The sequence below is a fragment of the Aquarana catesbeiana genome, linkage group LG01 (genome assembly GCF_042186555.1).
Source record: "Aquarana catesbeiana isolate 2022-GZ linkage group LG01, ASM4218655v1, whole genome shotgun sequence".
Lineage (NCBI taxonomy): Eukaryota > Metazoa > Chordata > Amphibia > Anura > Ranidae > Aquarana > Aquarana catesbeiana.
The window spans coordinates 475,795,483-475,814,402 of record NC_133324.1 but is presented as its reverse complement, the minus strand read 5'-3'; the positions used below and the strand labels follow the sequence as shown (position 1 = coordinate 475,814,402).

At 42.0% G+C, this 18,920-nt stretch overlaps 1 protein-coding gene across 3 annotated transcripts in view; it reads left to right on the top strand.

Moving 5' to 3' along the window:
- Positions 1–18,920, top strand: part of HSDL2 (hydroxysteroid dehydrogenase like 2) — a 67,902-nt gene that overhangs the window by 33,922 nt on the left and 15,060 nt on the right. For all 3 annotated transcript variants that reach the window (XM_073591422.1, XM_073591416.1, XM_073591430.1), the window contains exons 6-9: positions 6,891–6,994; positions 8,348–8,446; positions 13,798–13,992; positions 18,587–18,658. In XM_073591422.1, coding sequence (XP_073447523.1) covers positions 6,891–6,994; positions 8,348–8,446; positions 13,798–13,992; positions 18,587–18,658 — 470 coding nt within the window. The remainder of the gene's footprint in view (positions 1–6,890; positions 6,995–8,347; positions 8,447–13,797; positions 13,993–18,586; positions 18,659–18,920) is intronic.

Below are 18,920 nucleotides of genomic sequence, written 5' to 3'. Positions count from 1 at the left end.
CCCGCCCCCTTAGCAGGTAAGCTCACAGCTTGGCTACTCTATGTGGGTGGTGGTCACACAGCAATATACAGCACACGCCTGGATTCTGGACCCTATACATAGCACACACCTGGATTCTGCACCTTGTACATAGCACACAACTGGATTCTGCGACCTGTATATAGCACTCACCTGGATTCTGCAACCTGTATATAGCGTACACACACGCCTGGATTCTGCAACCTATATTTATATAGCGCGTACACACACGCCTGGATTCTGCAACCTGTATATAGCGCACACACACGCCTGGATTCTGCAACCTGTATATAGTGCACACACATGCCTGGATTCTGCAACCTGTATATAGCGCGCGCGCACACACACACACGCCTGGATTCTGCAACCTATATATAGCGCGCACACACACGCCTGGATTCTGCAACCTGTATATAGCGTACACGCCTGGATTCTGCAACCTGTATATAGCGCACGCACACGCCTGGATTCTGCAACCTGTATATAGCGTGCGCACACACACGCCTGGATTCTCCAACCTATATATAACGCGCACACACACACACGCCTGGATTCTGCAACCTATATATAGCACGCACACACACGCCTGGATTCTGCAACCTATATATAGCGCACACACACACGCCTGGATTCTGCACCTTGTACATAGCACACAACTGGATTCTGCGACCTGTATATAGCACACAACTGGATTCTGCGACCTGTATATAGCACACACCTGTATATAGTGTACACGCTTGGATTCTGCAACCTGTATATAGCGCACACACACGCCTGGATTCTGCAACCTGTATATAGCGAGCACACACGCCTGGATTCTGCAACCTGTATATAGCGTACACGCCTGGATTCTGCAACCTGTATATTGCACACACACACGCCTGGATTCTGCAACCTATATATAGTGCGTACACACATGCCTGGATTCTGCAACCTGTATATAGCGCGCGCACACACGCCTGGATTCTGCAACCTGTATATAGCGCGCACACACACGCCTGGATTCTGCAACCTGTATATAGCGTACACGCCTGGATTCTGCAACATGTATATAGCGTACACGCCTGGATTCTGCAACCTGTATATAGCGCACACACACGCCTGGATTCTGCAACCTATATATAGTGCGCACACACACGCCTGGATTCTGCAACATATATATAGCGCGCACACACACACGCCTGGATTCTGCACCTTGTACATAGCACACAACTGGATTCTGCGACCTGTATATAGCACACACCTGGATTCTGGAACCTGTATATATCGTACACGCTTGGATTCTGCAACCTGTATATAGCGCACACACACACCTGGATTCTGCAACCTGTATATAGCGTACACGGCTGGATTCTGCAACCTGTATATAGCGCACACACACACGCCTGGCTTCTGCAACCTGTATATAGCGCGCACACACACGCCTGGCTTCTGCAACCTGTATATAGCGCGCACACACACGCTGGGATTCTGCAACCTGTATATAGCGTGCACACACGCCTGGCTTCTGCAACCTGTATATAGCGTGCACACACACGCCTGGCTTCTGCAACCTGTATATAGCGCGCACACACACGCCTGGATTCTGCAACCTGTATATAGCGCGCACACACACGCCTGGATTCTGCAACCTGTATATAGCGCGCACACACACGCCTGGATTCTGCAACCTATATATAGCGCGCACACACACGCCTGGATTCTGCAACCTGTATATAGCGCGCACACACACGCCTGGATTCTGCAACCTGTATATAGCGCACACACACGCCTGGATTCTGCAACCTGTATTTGGCGCGCACACACACATGCTTGGATTCTGCAACCTGTATATCACACGCCTGGATTCTGCAACCTGTATATAGTCCACACATGCCTGGATTCTGCAACCTGTTTATAGCACACGCCTGGATTCTGCAACCTGTATATAGTACACGCCTGTGTGCTATTTACAGGTTACCCCCCCCTTTATCAGGTCAGCTACACTATACTCTGTCAGACCAGCATAGGGTGGCAGGACAGACACAAACACTCCTCCAGCCTCTTCTCACAACCCACACACCCCCTATCACCAGCTCACCTTGGGCTCTCAGCTTCAGCTAGGGAGGTCCAGACTCCTCAAGACTGTGTGGACACAATATGTAACAGCAGCCACCCCGGCGGAGAATGATGACACACTCAGCTTGGTCTGGCTGCGCAGCAGTGGTGGGTGGAGCTAGCAGGAGGAAAACTGTAACCAGACCAGGCTATTGCGTCCGCAGCGCTGAGGGTGTTCCAGCTGACAAAAAACTACCAAAGGGAGCAGCCAGAGCCAGGGATGCCCTCGGGATGGTGTCAGACAGCGTTACCCGACCCGGGTGCGGAGCGCACCACCAAACCAATGCCACTTGGCCACTGACACCCCCCAATGTGTGGCACCCAGGGCAAGGTAAGGCTGGAGTTCAGCTTGAGCCTATGTACTTAAAGTGGAGCCCCGAAAACGCTATTTAAAGCGGAGTTCCACCCGAAAGTGGAACTTCCGCTTAATTGCTCTTCTCCCTTGCCAAAAGTGTCACTTTTGGCACCTTTCAGGGGGAGGTGGGAACGGGGACCTGTTTTTGACAGGTCCCCTTCCTGCCCCCTCCTCCTTCCTCTGCCACCGGGCCAATCAGAAAGCGCATGCGCGGAAGGGAACCCGGCATGAAGCCAAAAGGCTTCACTGCCGGGTTCCCTTACCTGGAATGGCAGTGGCTGTACCCGACAGCCGATCCGAAGATCGGTGCTCCCTGGACAGGTAAGTGTCCATATAGTGAAAGTCAGCAGAGGGCGTGCTTAGCTGAGAAAACCCCTTCTGAAGACTCCTGGTATATATGACATAATTTGCCTAGGCCCAGAAACCAGGAAGTAACTAAAGAAATGTAAAAAAAAAAAAGTTTAAAACAAGTAAATATGATATATCTTCCTATCTTTTTAAAGTGGTTGTAAAGGCACAAGGTTTTTTACCTTCATGCATATGCATGAAGGTAAAAAACCTTCTGTGTGCAGCAGCCCCCCTAATACTTACCTGAGCCCCCTCTCGATCCAGCGATGTCCACAAGTTTTGCCTCTCCAGGGACTCGCACTCCTGATTTCAATTTGACAGCAGCAGAAGCCATTGGCTCCCACTGCTGTCAATCGCAGCCAGTGAGCCAATCAGGACGGAGCCGTGAATGGACACACAGAGCCGTGGGTCAGGAGTGCACCTGCTTGGGTGCCCCCAGAGCAGGAGGGCACCCAGCAGGAGAGAGGATCCAGGAGCGCCGGTGTGGGACCTGGGAAGAGGAGGATTCGGGCTGCTCTGTGCAAATCACTGCACAGAACAAGTAGTTTTATAAAACTTTTGCTATTTAAAAAAATAAAAAAGACTTTAATATCGCTGTAATAATCCTTGCAGCATAAGGATTTAAATGGTCAATGTTGATTGAGAGAGTGAAGTTCTGCTTTAAATAGGTCTTCTGAAAAGAAATCTTTGTAGAGCAATTTAACCACCTCAGCCCCGGAAGATTTTACCGCCTTCCTGAGCACTTTTTGCAATTCGGCACTGCGTCGCTTCAACTGACAATTGTGCGGTCGTGCGACGTTGCACCCAAACAAAATTGACGATCTTTTTTCCCCCACAAATAGAGCTTTCTTTTTGGTGGTATTTGATCACCTCTGCGGTTTTTATTTTTTTGTGCTATAAACAAAAAAGAGCGCCAATTTTGAAAAAAATACACATTATTTTTTACTTTTTGCTATAATAAATATCCCCCAAAAATATATAAAAAAACATTTTTTTCCTCCGTTTAGGCAGATATGTAGTCTACAAATTTTTGGTAAAAGAAAATTGCAATAAGCGTAAATTGATTGGTTTGGGCAAATGTTATAGTGTCTACAAAATAGGGGATAGTTTATGGCATTTTTATCATTAATTTTTTTTTTTTTACTAGTGATGGCGGCGATCTGCGAATTTTATCGCGACTGCGATGTTATGGCTGACACGTCAGACAATTTTTACACATTTTTGGGACCATTGGCATTCATAGAGCGATCAGTGCTATAAAAATGCATTGATTACTGTAAAAATGGCACTGGCGGGGAAGGGGTTAACACTAGGGGGCGATCAAGGGGTTAATTGTGTTCCCTATGTGTGTGTTCTGAAGGGGGGGAGTGGACTGTGTACGGGTAGAGATAGATCGCTGTTCATACTGTGTATGAACAGACGATCTGTCACTTCTCCCCTCAGAGAACCGGAAACTGTGTGTTAACACACACAGATCCAGGTTCTCCGTGTGCCCCGAGCAATTGCGGGAGCCCGACAGTGATCGCGACCGCTGGGCACTCGCATCAGCTCCGTGGGCAAGCAGGGGGCCTCTAGTGGATAAAAAGAGAACCAACGTAGTATGACAGCGGTTCGCGCAGCCGAGCCATGTTGCCGCAGTAAAACTGCGGCGGCTGGTCGGCAAGCGGTTGAAGGATTACTACCTACGTTTTTATTATTATTTTAATTCTGTGTAGACTGAATGGGGTTGATTTGCTAAAACTGGAGAGTGCCAAATCTGCAGCTGTGCATGGTAGCCAATCAGCTTCCAACTTCAGTTTGTTCAATTAAGCTTTAACAAAAAAAAAAAAACTGGAAGCTGATTGGTTTCTGTGCAGAGCTGCACCAGATTTTGCACTCTCCAGTTTTAGTAAATCAACACCATTGTGTGTTTTTTATGTTTTACATGCTGTTTTTGTTTTGTTTTTTTGATCAACCAGTGGGGGGATTGTTTTTTTTTTTTGTTTTTTTTGTTTTTTGTTTTTGTTTTCAATCAGCCCACTGGTTGATCAGAAAAACAAAAAAAGGGCTCCTCTGCTGTCAGAATACATGATTGGCTGCAAGCCACTGTCCAACAGTCTGTAAGCAGGAATGGCTAAAATTCGATGCATCTATGGGTAGCTTTAGTTCCTACTCTGCTCCACTATCGCCCACACACTGCACCATCGGCTCTACTGTTGGCACATGGGGGGTTATTTACTAAAGGCAAATCCACTTTGCACTACAAGTACACTTGAAAGTGCAGTCACTGTAGATCTGAGGGAAGGTCTGAAATGAGTGGAAGCTCTGCTGATTTTATCATCCAATCCTGTGCAAGCAAAAATGCTGTTTTTTTTTTTTTTATTTTCCTTGCATGTCCCCCTCAGATCTACAGAGACTGCACTTTCAAGTGTACTTGTAGCACAAAGTGGAATAACCCCACAGTGTACTGATGGAAAACTGTGGAATATGAGCTTGTACTCACTCTCTATAGGAATAAATCGGTGTGCAGAGTGCATGTCATAGGCCGAGCTACGAAGATTTTCACAAGTGACTGTGTGGTGCCAACACGTTCTTCACATAGCTGATATCTTGCTGTATCAAGGACATGCAAGTATAAGAATGGGAGGGGGTCTGAGGGCAGAGGGGATCACAACACAACCCTGACATAACCCCACACTGCTCATTTTTCTGCAGCTCGCTCTCACATTGGCCAGTCATCACTATTTCAATTTACACCTTGATCAGTCCGCTTCACCATCATTCCCATATTCTACTGACAAATTGCTTCTTTATCCCATCCAACATCGGCTTCATAATCGCCCAGGCATCATCCTATAAAAGAGGAGGGAATTTGGGACTTTGAATGAGGCAATTTGACTTGATAAGTGTAATTTGATATAAGTATATTAATATGTTGGCATGTGGCTGGGTATAAATACATAGCATAGACATATAGCTCATACACAGGTAATTTTATATATATATATATATATATATATATATATATATATATACGCTGTATAGCATGGATCGTCATAATAACATCCATTTTACACTTATCAAGTCAAATTGCCCTATTCAAAGTCCCAAATTCCCTCCTCTTTTGTACCTGAATAGAGATGGAGGCATATATACATATATGTGCTTCATTTAGAGTCCCACAGCTTTTTTCCCCCATTTTTTTTGCACAGGCATCATCCTATAGCCTTTGTCAACTTTCCTCGGCTTTGTCATGTCACTAGTGATAACAACATAATTGTAAAATGAATTAATCCAAAAACTTTGTGATGGCGATCAGAGCCAGCAATATTGGAAACGGGCACTCTTCAGGCAATCGCTCATTCACTCCTCACTCCGACTACTGCACCTGGAGACTATAGTATTTGTATTTACAGGTATTAGCAAATTGGAAGGCTGTCACCATAAGATTTTTGCCAGTTAACTCAAAGATATTTGTTAACTGAATGGAACCTATATTGTGTTTTAGAGAAATATTAGCCTGATTTATAACCCGAAGAAATATTGCTACAGTGTATATTCCATACTCTATCTGGTGGACTACCATGGATCCTTTGTGTTCAGTTTTCTCTTCTCTCCAAAATGTTTTGGGGGTCAACTAGTGTTGGCACTGCACTCCTGCCCATGATTTGCCCAAGGGTAACTAAGCCACGCAGAAAATTCTGAGTGATTCCGAATATTTACATGCATAGAATGTATATTAATGCATTTATTTTAACAGCAGTCACAGGCCTAAGAATAAGCTTAGGGACACAGCTACTGTATGTTTGTATGTATGTTCAGTATATTTGGTGTGTTTGTGTGTATTTGTTTTTATATCCGAAATTATTTTATGTTAAACACTTTTGTGACTGCATTTAGTGTGGGTTCTGGCAGTATTTTTCTCATTCATTCTCCTCATTTATCATGCAAAATCTCATTTATTACAATGTCCAATAAGCTTTCCATTTTACTCCATGGCAACCAGATTTGTTTTTCTTTTTCATTTTGATAAATAAGGTTACAGATATCCACTGCTCTGCTTTTCACATCCTGAAATGGAATTTCTTTTCAGATCAAAAGTATGCATCCCACACTTAAAAAGAAGTAAAGTGGCACACATTCTAAACCTTAGTCCTCCACTCAACTTGAATCCAGTTTGGTTTAAGAATCACTGTGGTAAGTTCTAGAGTTTGCGACTTTATTTTATGTTGTGCTAATGTTTTGAAGTGTTTCAAAAGCTTGAAGGTTTTTTGCCTGAATGCATTTTCTGCATTCAGTTAAAAATGTTTTTGATGTGCTGCTCCCCCCCCCCCCCCCATACTTGCCTGGGCCCAATCTCAGTTATGTGCACAAGAGCAGAGGCTCTCTCGGCCATCTTTCTCCTCATTGGCTCAGAGACAGCAGCTCCCGCTGCTGTCAATCAGAGCCAGTGAAGAGGGATAAGGGGGCAGGGCCAAGACAACACCCCCTGTGTGTGTGTTATGAACACCCAGAGGCGGCCCTGGAGTGAGCAAGCAGCTTGCTATAGGGGAACTCGGCAGGGAGGAGGAGCCAGGAGTGCCGACAAGGGACCCGAGAAGAGGAGGATCGAGCTTGCCATTGCACAGAGCAAGTAAGTTTAACTGTTTTTTAAAAAAAAAAAAGAAACAAAAACACAAAGCCTTACAATCACTTTGAGTACTGTACAGAGTAATAGTTGTTTTAGGCAGTGTCCTGCATGATTTCATCATCCATGTAGAAATGGAAATTGACAAATTGTTAAAGTGATTGTAAACGATCACCTTGTAAAGCAACCCATTCCGTTTAAAATAGATGAAAGGCAAAGAATTTTTGTATAGATAAAAAAAATACATTATAAATCCCTTTTTTTTTCCTTTTTATTTTTTATAAGTGACCAAATTCCCTCTGCATAAGAGCTGGGGGGAGGAGGAGGAGAAGCAGCAGTACACTGAGCTTCCCAGTGAATGGCTGTGCAGCGGGGGTATGTCAGGACAAGTCTGATCCTTGGAGTACACAGAGTTCTCAGCATAACTCGAGAACTGACCACAGTGTGCTCTCCTGCTTAGTGTGGTCAGTTTTTAATAAGAAAGCAGAGGGACTGGCAGGTACACCAGGAAGCAGTAAAAAGAGAACAGGATACTTTCTCATACGAGTGTATGGTACAGCAGGCACATATCAAGAATATGAAGTGTTGGGGTAAAAAACGCTTTAAGTCAAATACATTTTTTAAAGTGGGTGCCTTAAAACCGTAAGTTGCATAATAAACATAAATACTTAAACTCTTAGATATATAGTATATATATATATATATATATATATATATATATATATATATATATATATATATATATATATATATATATATATATACACAGTGTGTGTATATGTATGTGTGTGTGTGTATATATATATATATATATATATATATATATATATATATTCTTTTGTATAGCTTTGACAGGAGAGCAGTCAAGACAACAACATGTTTGTGTTTGCATGCACTGTAATGCTACTTTTTTATTTTCTTAGCATATACAATTGCAAAGTATGGAATGTCCATGTGCGTTTTGGGGATGGCTGAAGAATTTAAAGGAGAAATTGCTGTCAATGCTTTGTGGCCTAAAACAGGTTAGTTGTCACTCCCTCTTTTATTTCTATTTTAAATCATTGTCTTATGTTGATTTAGTTGTGTGCAATGCAACCCAGAATTGACCCAAGCAATCCTAATTATATACGTAAACAGACGAGGGTTGAATCATTCCAATATGGGTTTTATCAAATCAGTCGGAAAGTAGCAGCATATGTGTGTGCGATCACGTCACATATAGAGTCTCAGACAATACCACGCACGCAAAAAGGACATTGCATAATGGTGGCATTGGAGCAAAAGAAGCTGTCGTGGCACAGTGGGCAGGCTGTGGCTGGCACATTTTCCCATATGCACCACTGCAAAAAAAGTTGGCAATATGTTGGTGATAACTTACACATGTGTGGCAGAGAACAACCTTTTATGGGTTATTGCCGCCATAACTGTTTACACTGTAGAGAATTCTGCATATCTTCAGTGGTAAAGTGGCCAGGCAGTTCCACTGAAAATACAGGGCTTGCAGTGAGCAGAGGATTGGCCTGGGCAGAGCTGATGAGGAGAGGAAATAAGCAACTTCAGGGTGTGGGGAGGGAAAACTGTCACACTGCAGCCCTCAACATCACTTACTGGAAACATGTCAGCCGCCCAAGAAATACCAACAACTGGGGTTGACAGTCCAAAGAATGGATCTATCAGACACTTGCAGATGCTGCGTGCTGCCATTGGCCCCCTCTACCCATCATGCTATTTGACTGGATGACACTATATGCCAGCAGAGCTGTGTATCTGGGCCCTTGGCATTGTCTTTGACTGGTACTCTCTTCCCCAGACTGACACCATCTTTGTGGCACTTTAATCATAACTTTTTATGTATTGTACAGGACATCAGGGATGGATCCTGGAAGGCAGGTATGTGTCCCTATTCTTTTGGTTGTGGTCCCTTTTAAGGGGGGAGACAAGATACAGAAGTAGAACTCAGGCATTCTCACCCATGCAGGGTGAGGGGTCCTGTGGTTATCCAATAGAAAGAGGAAAAACGATTTACAGTTTTCCCAAGATTGTTAAATCCTGGTATGGGACACAGAGTTCAGAGACTCAGAGATTTCTGATAGGAAAGAGCCTTCAACCCTGACTATGGGGACTTTGGTCCTGAAAGGTTTAACTCGCCTGTAAGAGAGGGCTGAAAAGAGTAGGAAGCAGTCAGCAGGTGTCTGTGAGGTGCTGATGGAACAATAAAATACTGTTTTTACAAAGTCAACTGGCTGGTGATCTTGAACCCCCACAATTTCAATATAAGTATTATAAATATATATATATATATATATATATATATATATATATATATATATATATATATATATATATATATATATATATAATATATAAAATATATTTGTGTGTATGCACAAAACCTGGTGTGTCATTCAAAATTAGTGAACCACAGGTATGGTCACCGATTTAGAATCGGCCAGAAGAAATCAAGGTCATGACACCAAGTTTCTTTCAAAAATAAAGTAACCTCTTTACATTTTGGGGCATAATGTGATCACCTTCCTACCTAGGCTTTAAAACGTGATCCTTTATTATAATGTTAAAGTCAGTATCCCCTATAACCAGCCTCCACAAAGAGTCTGGGTACACAGAGCTCAGTCTGTTTGCATCTAATATCATTCCTATGTTCTTACACTCTATCCCTGACCTGTTGTGTAGTTTCACCAGTAAATTCACTGTGTAGGTTCTCTGGCATGTCAAATGATGTTAAATTACTTAGTGCCATCAGAATTGGAAATTGTATTGCTCCTAATGTTATGGGCACAATGCCAGCATGATGAGCATTGAAATGAGCCTTTATATTTGATACCAAAAAATGTGTGTCACACCTCACATTTTGGTTTATCATCATGTGTATTCTTGTCATGAATCATCTGAAACTGTCTAAATGCCTGTCAGGCATACTCTGAAACTGTTTAACGTCTGAATATGCTGTACACAAGATATGCCAATAATGTTTAATATAAGAAAAAACACATGCAGAAAAACCATGATACTGGCATACGAACAGAATCCTCTTTTTTTTGGACAGCAGTTTGTAACACCTGTTTAGTATCAGAATTGAGATTATTTTCAAAAATGCCTTGGGATAACCCCTGGCTAGCAATGTAGACTTATCTTCTAGCATCAAGGATATTTGGGGCATTACCAGTATTGACAATCTGCCTGACGGCTTTACCAATAGATTTTATGAACAACTTCAGCAAGAATTATCCCCTCTTCTTTTAAACTTCTTCAATGCCATCTCCCTAGAATGTCCTTTCCTCGCTCAAATATGGAGGCACAAATATGGGTTGCCATTAAGTCGGGGAAAGACAGTACAGACCTTAGAAGCTATCACCCTATATCATTATTGAATGGCGAGATTAAACTTTTTATTTCAAACTTATCGCTAACCATTTGCAGCCCTGTTCCTATCCTTTTTTCACAGCATTCAAGTGGGGTTTGTGTCTCATAGAGAAGCAAGAGACAACACTCTTAAAACTCTGCATTCAATCCACCATGTCCCTCTCTGGCTACAATCAATAGATGCTGAAAAGCATTCGGTCGGGTGGATTGGGACTTCCTCAGACTGACCCTTTCACACATTGGCTTTAATTCTTTTGTAGTGAAAATATCACCAGGGCAAGTGGTTCTTTATCTTCCAGCTTCCCTGTTGCACGTGAAACCCATCAGGGGTGTACCCTGTCTCCATTATTATATGTGATGACAATAGAGCACCTGGCTAGCCATCTTAAATGAATTTGAGACTTTTGGAGCTTTAAGTAATTTTGGAGTAAATCTTCACAAGAATGAATTTCTCAATATCTCTTTGTTAGCTACAACGGTGACTTTACTAAATTTTATGCCACTACTTAATTCTATCAATTTTGATTTACAAAAATGGGTCTGCTTCGTGAATGTGGCTTACGGACCTTTTACTTTGACAGACTTCCTAGTATACTGCCCACGTACCTTGGGGGTCTAGAGAACCCGGCAAAAACCCAGTCTGGCCTATGGGGGGCTCACAAGTTTAGATTTGCTTGTGTATATATAAGTGCAGGGTGCATTGCTGGCAACTGTTTACAATTAAGAAGTGTCCCTGTGCACTCAAATAAATTGATACAACCAGATGCAGTAAAAATATGGATGTAATCCCCCAATCATTCAGAAAAAAATCTGTTCTCTGAAAAATCAATCTTTCAATGCACTAGGTTATAACACGTGTTGAGTAACACAAAAATCCCAGTTGCTACCACTGTATAACACATCTCAAGAGTAGAATATTATGGTGCTTATTCAGTATGCTCATTAGCGACTACAACGGTCTTATCCTATATTCTTGAGTTTCAATAATTTCCGTAAATAATTTCCACAGTATTGACATTTAAAAAAAAGAGGGGGGGGGGGGGGTTCTTTATACCTGGGTACTAGTTTACTATTTTGTTGTAATAAAGTCACTTTCAAAGGGTTGTAGTTGTAATTTGGGGGTTTTGTTTATTATATTTCCTGAAAAAGTATACTTTTTTTTTTTTTTTTGGTTTTGTTTGCATTGTTTACTCTGGACCAGTAGTTTACATCCCAGCTCACTAAATACATTTCAGAATTCATAAGGGACAATGATTTTAGATAAATAATTAGCAGTATCCTTAGAGCAGAACTCCAGCAAAAAAAAAAATTAAGATATAAATGAATCACCCATCAAAATAAAATAAGCCTAATCCAGCCTTTGCTGCAATATTTACCTTCCTGTCAGAGATCCCCCCCCCCAATACTTTTGTTCTGCCAGTAAAAGTAAAAGTTGCACGAAAAAACTGGACTTGATTTCTCCATCCACACACTCGCTGAGCGATTGTATTAGATTGAAGCCTAAGACAACTTAAAACGAGAGGATATGAAAACATGTTCTTTTTTTGTACATTTATTTATAGGTCTTTAATTGTTCTATAAATAGTGTCTTTCATCTAATGTATTTATTTTAATGTAAACTTTAAAAAAAATAATTATTTTTAAAGGTGAATTATATGTACATAGTTGTACCCATAATTACATGCTGCAGCTTTCGTGTGATACTGCAGCTGTCTCACATCAGCTCTAAGACCAAGAGTTGAGCAACCACATTATTGTTCGCAGTCACTGCATCTTGCTCTGCTTCTCCAGTTCTCACTGGAACGCCAGGCTGGGAAGAGGCAGGCAGTGGCAGCTTTGACTCTCAGCCGCACCCTGAATGGCAAAGCCAGCTGTGAATCAGGCAGCCACATGTTTTTTTTTTTGTTTTTTTGGTTTTTTTTTTCAGCAGCAATTCATCACCAACCTTATATTGGCAGAATAGGAAATTTTGAATGAGCTTACCTTTTATCTTCATGATTGGGTTAAGGGAAAGAAGGTGGATCAGTTGTCTCTAAACACACTATTGTGCTTTGAATGTGGTACAATGTGGTATCACAATACTCTTCCATTGTTGGAAATGGCAATACAACATGTAAGTTGTCCTTGCCCAAGAGATTTTTTTTTTTTCGTTTTTCTCATATGTTTAAAGTAATACTAAAAGTTTTGTTTATTTTTTGTTTAAAATTAACAAACATGTTATACTTACCCGCTCTGTGTTATGATTTTGCACAGAGCAGCCCAGATCCTCCTTTTTCTTGCATCCCTCGCCCGGGCTCCTGGCCCCTCCCTTCTGCCGAGTGCCCCCACAGCAAGCAGCTTTCTATGGGGGCAGCCGTGCTGCTGCTGTGTGTGTCTATTCAGACACGGAGCTGAAGCCCAGCCCCGTCCCCTCTCTCAGTGGCTCACTCACTTTTACAGGTTATTCTGTTTTGTAACCTGATATTAATCTGCTTGTCATGTGATTTAATTGTATAAATCTATTAAGTTTCTTGTTTTGCCCTTTTGTGTCTATGAAGATGAAATGTAATTTTGTGTGCAGTACTTTTGATAAGCCTGTTATAATTTTTAAAGTGTGTGTTGATTCATAGTAAAAGGTGAAGAAGAGTGCAAAATGAGTTACCTTTTGTATCCTTGTATGCAGTAACTTTGCTATTTTGGTAACCATTTTCAATATCTGCAGCTCTTTTGTACCTTTAGCTGTCATTCAGAAATATTCATCATGTACAAAAAAAATTGTGAATACCAATCTTTCATTTTTTTTCTTATTCACCTTAATAGCTAAACTAATATAATTACATGGGGGTTAAAGGAACATATTTTACAGCACATGAATAGGACAAGTGTCTGAAAAAAGGTCAATAGATATTTGGTTGAAATGTAAAAGGGGTAGTATACAGCTCTATGATAGAGCAGTAGACTCTAGGTTGGTTGCTTTACATTATTCTCACAGATGTTTCACTTTTGTTTATAGGTATACATACAGCTGCTATGGATATGCTGGGAGGATCTGGGGTGGAGAAGCAATGCAGAACTGCCGACATCATGGCCGACGCTGCATACTCCATTTTAACGAAACCTAAGAGCTACACTGGAAATTTTGTAATTGATGAAGAGCTACTAAGGACTGAAGGAATAAAAGATTTTGATGTCTATGCAGTGTCTCCAGGTAGTAACGTTAAACTGTTAAAAAATTATGTGACAAATATAAATGTCTTTTTTATAAATTCCATCTCCTTGACTTAATGCCAAAACAGCTACTATATGCATAAAACTGGTTTTGAGGATTATTTTTTAATTGGTCTGCCAAGATCAAAATTAACCTGCACTGTACTGAACTTTAAGGGCCTAATCAAACTTTGTAGTTCTGGTATGTTGCGCATTAATGTGTGTTGTGTTAAAGTGATCGTAAAGGTTAGTTTTTCCCTATAAAAATAACAAACATGTTTTACTTACCTGCTCTGTTGCAGTGGATTTGCACAGAGCAGCCTGGATCCTCTTTTGGTGCTCCTGGCTCCTCCCTCCTGTTCAATTCCCCCACAGCAAGCAGCTTGCTATGGGAGCACCTGAGCCGAGTCATAGCTCCCTGTGTCCGTTCAGACAGGGAACCCCCTCTCTCCCCTGATTGGCTAGCTGACTTTGACAGCAGCTGCAGCCAGTGGCACCGCTGCTGTGTCTCAGCCAATCAGGAGGGAGAATCTCGGGCGGCTGAGACATTTGTGGACATCGCTGAACAGAGAAGGGACCTCAGGTAAGTGTTAGGGGGGCTGCTGCATACAGAAGGCTTTTTATCTTAATACATAAATTGCATTAAGATAAAATAACCTGCCTTTACAACCACTTTAAGACATGAATGGGCTGCCAACACACCAGAACAGACAAAAAAAGGACATGGAGCATTCTTTCCAGTGCAGCACACCAAAACAAATGAAAATTTTACTGTGCATTGTGGTGCGCTACAGTCCAGCGTTGGGTTAGTGCATTTGGGTGCCATTCAAAATGAATTGCTCCCCAGTGTGCAGAGGCATGCAATGATCGTGTTATTACAACTCAAGTATGAATGGGCCGTTAAATTTTTATAGAATTGAAAAATATTGCAACAAGCAGCCTTTTCCCTCCCCCTCTTTTACAAAACGAACCTAGCATATTAGTTATACAGGTCAGTAAACCCAGCGTAAGTGAGCCATGCCAATGTCCATTACGAATGCGTTAACAAGAGTGTTTCAAAAGAACTTGATTGAAGCACTTCCATCCTCTATCAATTAATTGTAAAGGTGGGTAAAGATAATTTCTGGTGGCTTATGGTTTATCTGCTCTAAAGCTTTTATTTTTTTTTAATTTTTTATTAAATTAAATTAAATTAAATTATTTTAAGCCAGATAAAGCATAGAGGCTGTCAAGAAATATTTTTAAAGCGGACCTATTAGTAACTTTACAAGCCTGTAAAAAAAAAAAAACCTAACCTCTTTTGATACAAGTCAAGTTAGAGAATCGTTTTTCAAAAAGCCATACCCTTCATAATTAAAAATAATTGCTGAGACCTAGCCTGGCCCAGCATCCTAGTCCAAGAAGATGATGCTGACCCTTGGTGATGATTGAACAAAGATGATACTAGGAAGAAAGAATAATATGGCGTTGTCTAGGCAGTAACATTTATTTAGCAAACGTAAGTTCGACTCGAACATCGGGTGTTCGTCTGTTTACCGAACAGCGAACATTATGCGGTGTTCGCGGCAAATTCGAAAAACGTTAAAGTCTGTGGGACATTAACATGAAAAACCAAAAGTGCTCATTCTAAAGGCTTATATGTAATTTATTGTCATAAAAAGTGTTTGGGGACCCGGGTGCTGCCCCAGGGGACATGTATCAATGCAAAAAAAAGTTTTTAAAAAGACAGATTTTCAGGAGCAGTAATAATGCTTAAAGTGAAACAATAAAAATGAAATTCTCCTTTAAATATCGTGCCTGGGGGGTGTCTATAGTATGCCTGTAAAGTGGCGCAGTTTCCCATGTTTAGAACAATACCACAGCAAAATTACATTTCTAAAGGAAAAAAAGTCATTCAAAACTGCTCGCGGCTGTAATGAATTGTCGGGTACCCGCAATATAGATAAAAAACTCATTGAAAAAAACGGCATGGGTTCCCCCCCCAGTCCATTACCAGGCCCTTTGGGTCTGGTATGAATATTAAGGGGAACCCCAAACCAAAATCCATACCAGGCCCTTCAGGTCTGGTATGGATTTTATGGGGAACCCTGTGCCAAAATTAAAAAAAAAATGGCGTAGGGGTCCCCCCAAAATCCATACCAGACCCTTATCCGAGCACACAACCTGGCAGGCCGCAGGAAAAGAGGGGGGCGAGAGAGCGCGCCCCCTCCCCCTCCTGAACTGTACCAGGCCACATGCCCTCAACATGGGGTGGATGCTTTGGAGTCACCCCCGAAGCCTCTTGTCCCCATTTTGATGGGGACCAGGGCCTCATCCCCACGACCCTTGCCCGGTGGTTGTGGGGGTTTGCGGGCGGGGGGCTTATCAGAATTTGGAAGCCCCCCTTTAACAAGGGGACCCCCAAATCTCAGCCTCCCCTCCTATGTAAATTGGTAACGGGTACACTGTACCCCTAACATTTCACAAAAAAGTGTAAAAAATACTAAAAAAGACAGGAGACACTTTGGGACAAGTGACACTTCTTCTCAGTGACCGGTGTTATATACGTCACAGAGCGTCAGAGGGGGGCGGGGTCACCCGTTTACGTCACCAGGTGGCCCCGCCCTCAGCTATATAACAGCTGTCACCAAGAAGAAGTGTCACTCGGCGGGAGCCTCCCATGAAGGCGGAGCTGTTGCGGCTTTTTTTTTTTTTTTTTTTTTTTTTTTTTAATATCTTCGACAGTGTGACATGGATTTACATCGTGGGACATATTTTTTTTTATAAAGGACTTGTCCTAAAGTGTGTCCTGTCTTTTTATACTATTTTTGACACTTTTTTTGTGAAATGGTAGGGGTACAATGTACCCGTTACCAATTCACGTGGGGGGGAGGCTGGGATCTGGGGGTCCCCTTGTTAAAGGGGGCTTCCAGATACCGATAAGCCCCCTGCCCGCAGACCCCCACAACCACTGGTCAAGGGTTGTGGGGATGAGGCCCTTGTCCCCATCAACATGAGGGCAAGGTGTTTGGATTTTTTAATTTTGGTGCAGGATCCCCCTTAAAATCAGGTCTGGTATGGAATTGGGGGGGGGGGGGGGCTGCGCCATTTTTTTTTTTATTTGGCACAGGGTTCCCCTTTAAAGCAGGATTCCGGCCAGGAATTTTTTTTTTTTTAAAGTCAGCAGCTACAAACACTGTAGCTGCTGACTTTAAATAAGTACACTTACCTGTCCTGGGTGCCCGCGATGTCGGCCGCCCGAGGCCGACCCGTCCCTCGGCTCTCGGGTCCTGGCACCACCATCCTAACTAAGGGAAACGGGCAGTGGAGTCTTACGGCTTCACTGCCCGTTTCCTACTGCGCAGCGCTTTGTGAATGGGATGCGATGTGTTGTGGGACACACACGCGCCCTATTCCCGAGAAGGGAACGAGAAGACAGAACATCACCGCATCATTTTTTGGTTCGGGGTTCCCCTTAATATTCATAGGCTGGGGGGGGGTGGACGACTCATGCCGGGATCCGACAATTCATTACAGCCGCAAGCTATTTTAAATGACTTTTTTCCTTTAGAAATGTCATTTTGCTGTGGTATTGTTCTAAACATGGGAAAACTGCGCCACTTTACAGGCATACTATAGACACTCCCCAGGCACGATATGTAAAGGAATATTTCATTTTTATTGTTTCACTTTAAGCATTACAAAAATCACTGCTCCCGAAAAAACGTCAGTTTTTGAAACTTTTTTTTGCATTGATACATGTTCCCAGGGGCAGGACCCGGGTCCCCAAACACTTTTTATGGCAATAACTTGAATATAAGCCTTTAAAATTAGCACTTTTGATTTTTCATGCTCGTGTCCCATAGACTTTAACGGTGTTCGCGTGTTCATCCGAATTTTTTGCCTGTTCTGGTCCGAATCGGGTGGGTGTTCGGATCATCCTTACCATTTATCTTGAATTATACTAAATACCTGTAAGTGTTTCATGTACACATGCAATTAACATATAAAAATATATTCAACATTCGGTCATATTTTCATTAGGTTGGTGAACTGGGGGGGGGGAGTCAGACTTTCTTTCAAATGAAGGTATTTTGACATTAGAATAGTTCACCCATTCATCAGAAAAGGGAAACAACTTGCTGCCTGCAATGAGGCTGTTAGCCTCTTAATTGCTGGTGGACAGGTAAATTGTAGACCTCCCGCAGTTCAAACACCTAATCTGTAGGAGCGACTCAGAAAAATCATGAAACGTCCAGTGTTTCTCAGCTCAAATCTAGTGTGTTGCGATCTTTTTAAAATCTAATTTTGAATAATCTGCCTGGAGTTGAAATGATGTGTTATGACGCTCTTGCAGGTTAGATCTTTGTGGATCGTATTGATCTAGATTAATCAAGCAGATCACCAGTAGGACTGATTTGATTTTTTTTTTTTTTTTTACCGATTTCTATTCTGAAGTTTGATTAAAGACAATACAAATGGCCAGCTTCAACAACTTTGGAATATCTTCTGAATAGTTCTTTAAAACTACAGCATTAAATTGTAGTGTATCAATTATCAATTTTAACTGTGTACATTATAGGATAGAGTATAATGTTTTGACGTTTTCCTCTTAGGGCATCCTTTGCTTCCTGACTTTTTCTTAGATGAAAGCCCAGATGTTGTCACCAGTAAATTGGAGGAGCTGGGTAAGTAATTGCTTTCTGAAAGGTTATTTTGACTCTAATAAACAATGACCTTATTAAAAAATAAACTAATGTAGTGCAGAGTGCATCCACACACAACAATATACAGTATCTGTGTAATAAAACACAGAAAACTACTAGTGATAAAGTCATGTAAATTGTACAGTTTTATTGCAGCCAAAGCTGCACTCACTGCCCAAAGGTCGAAGTGGCTTTCAAGGGTTTCAGCAACTCTACTGCTGAAACACAATACCTTAGACATGGT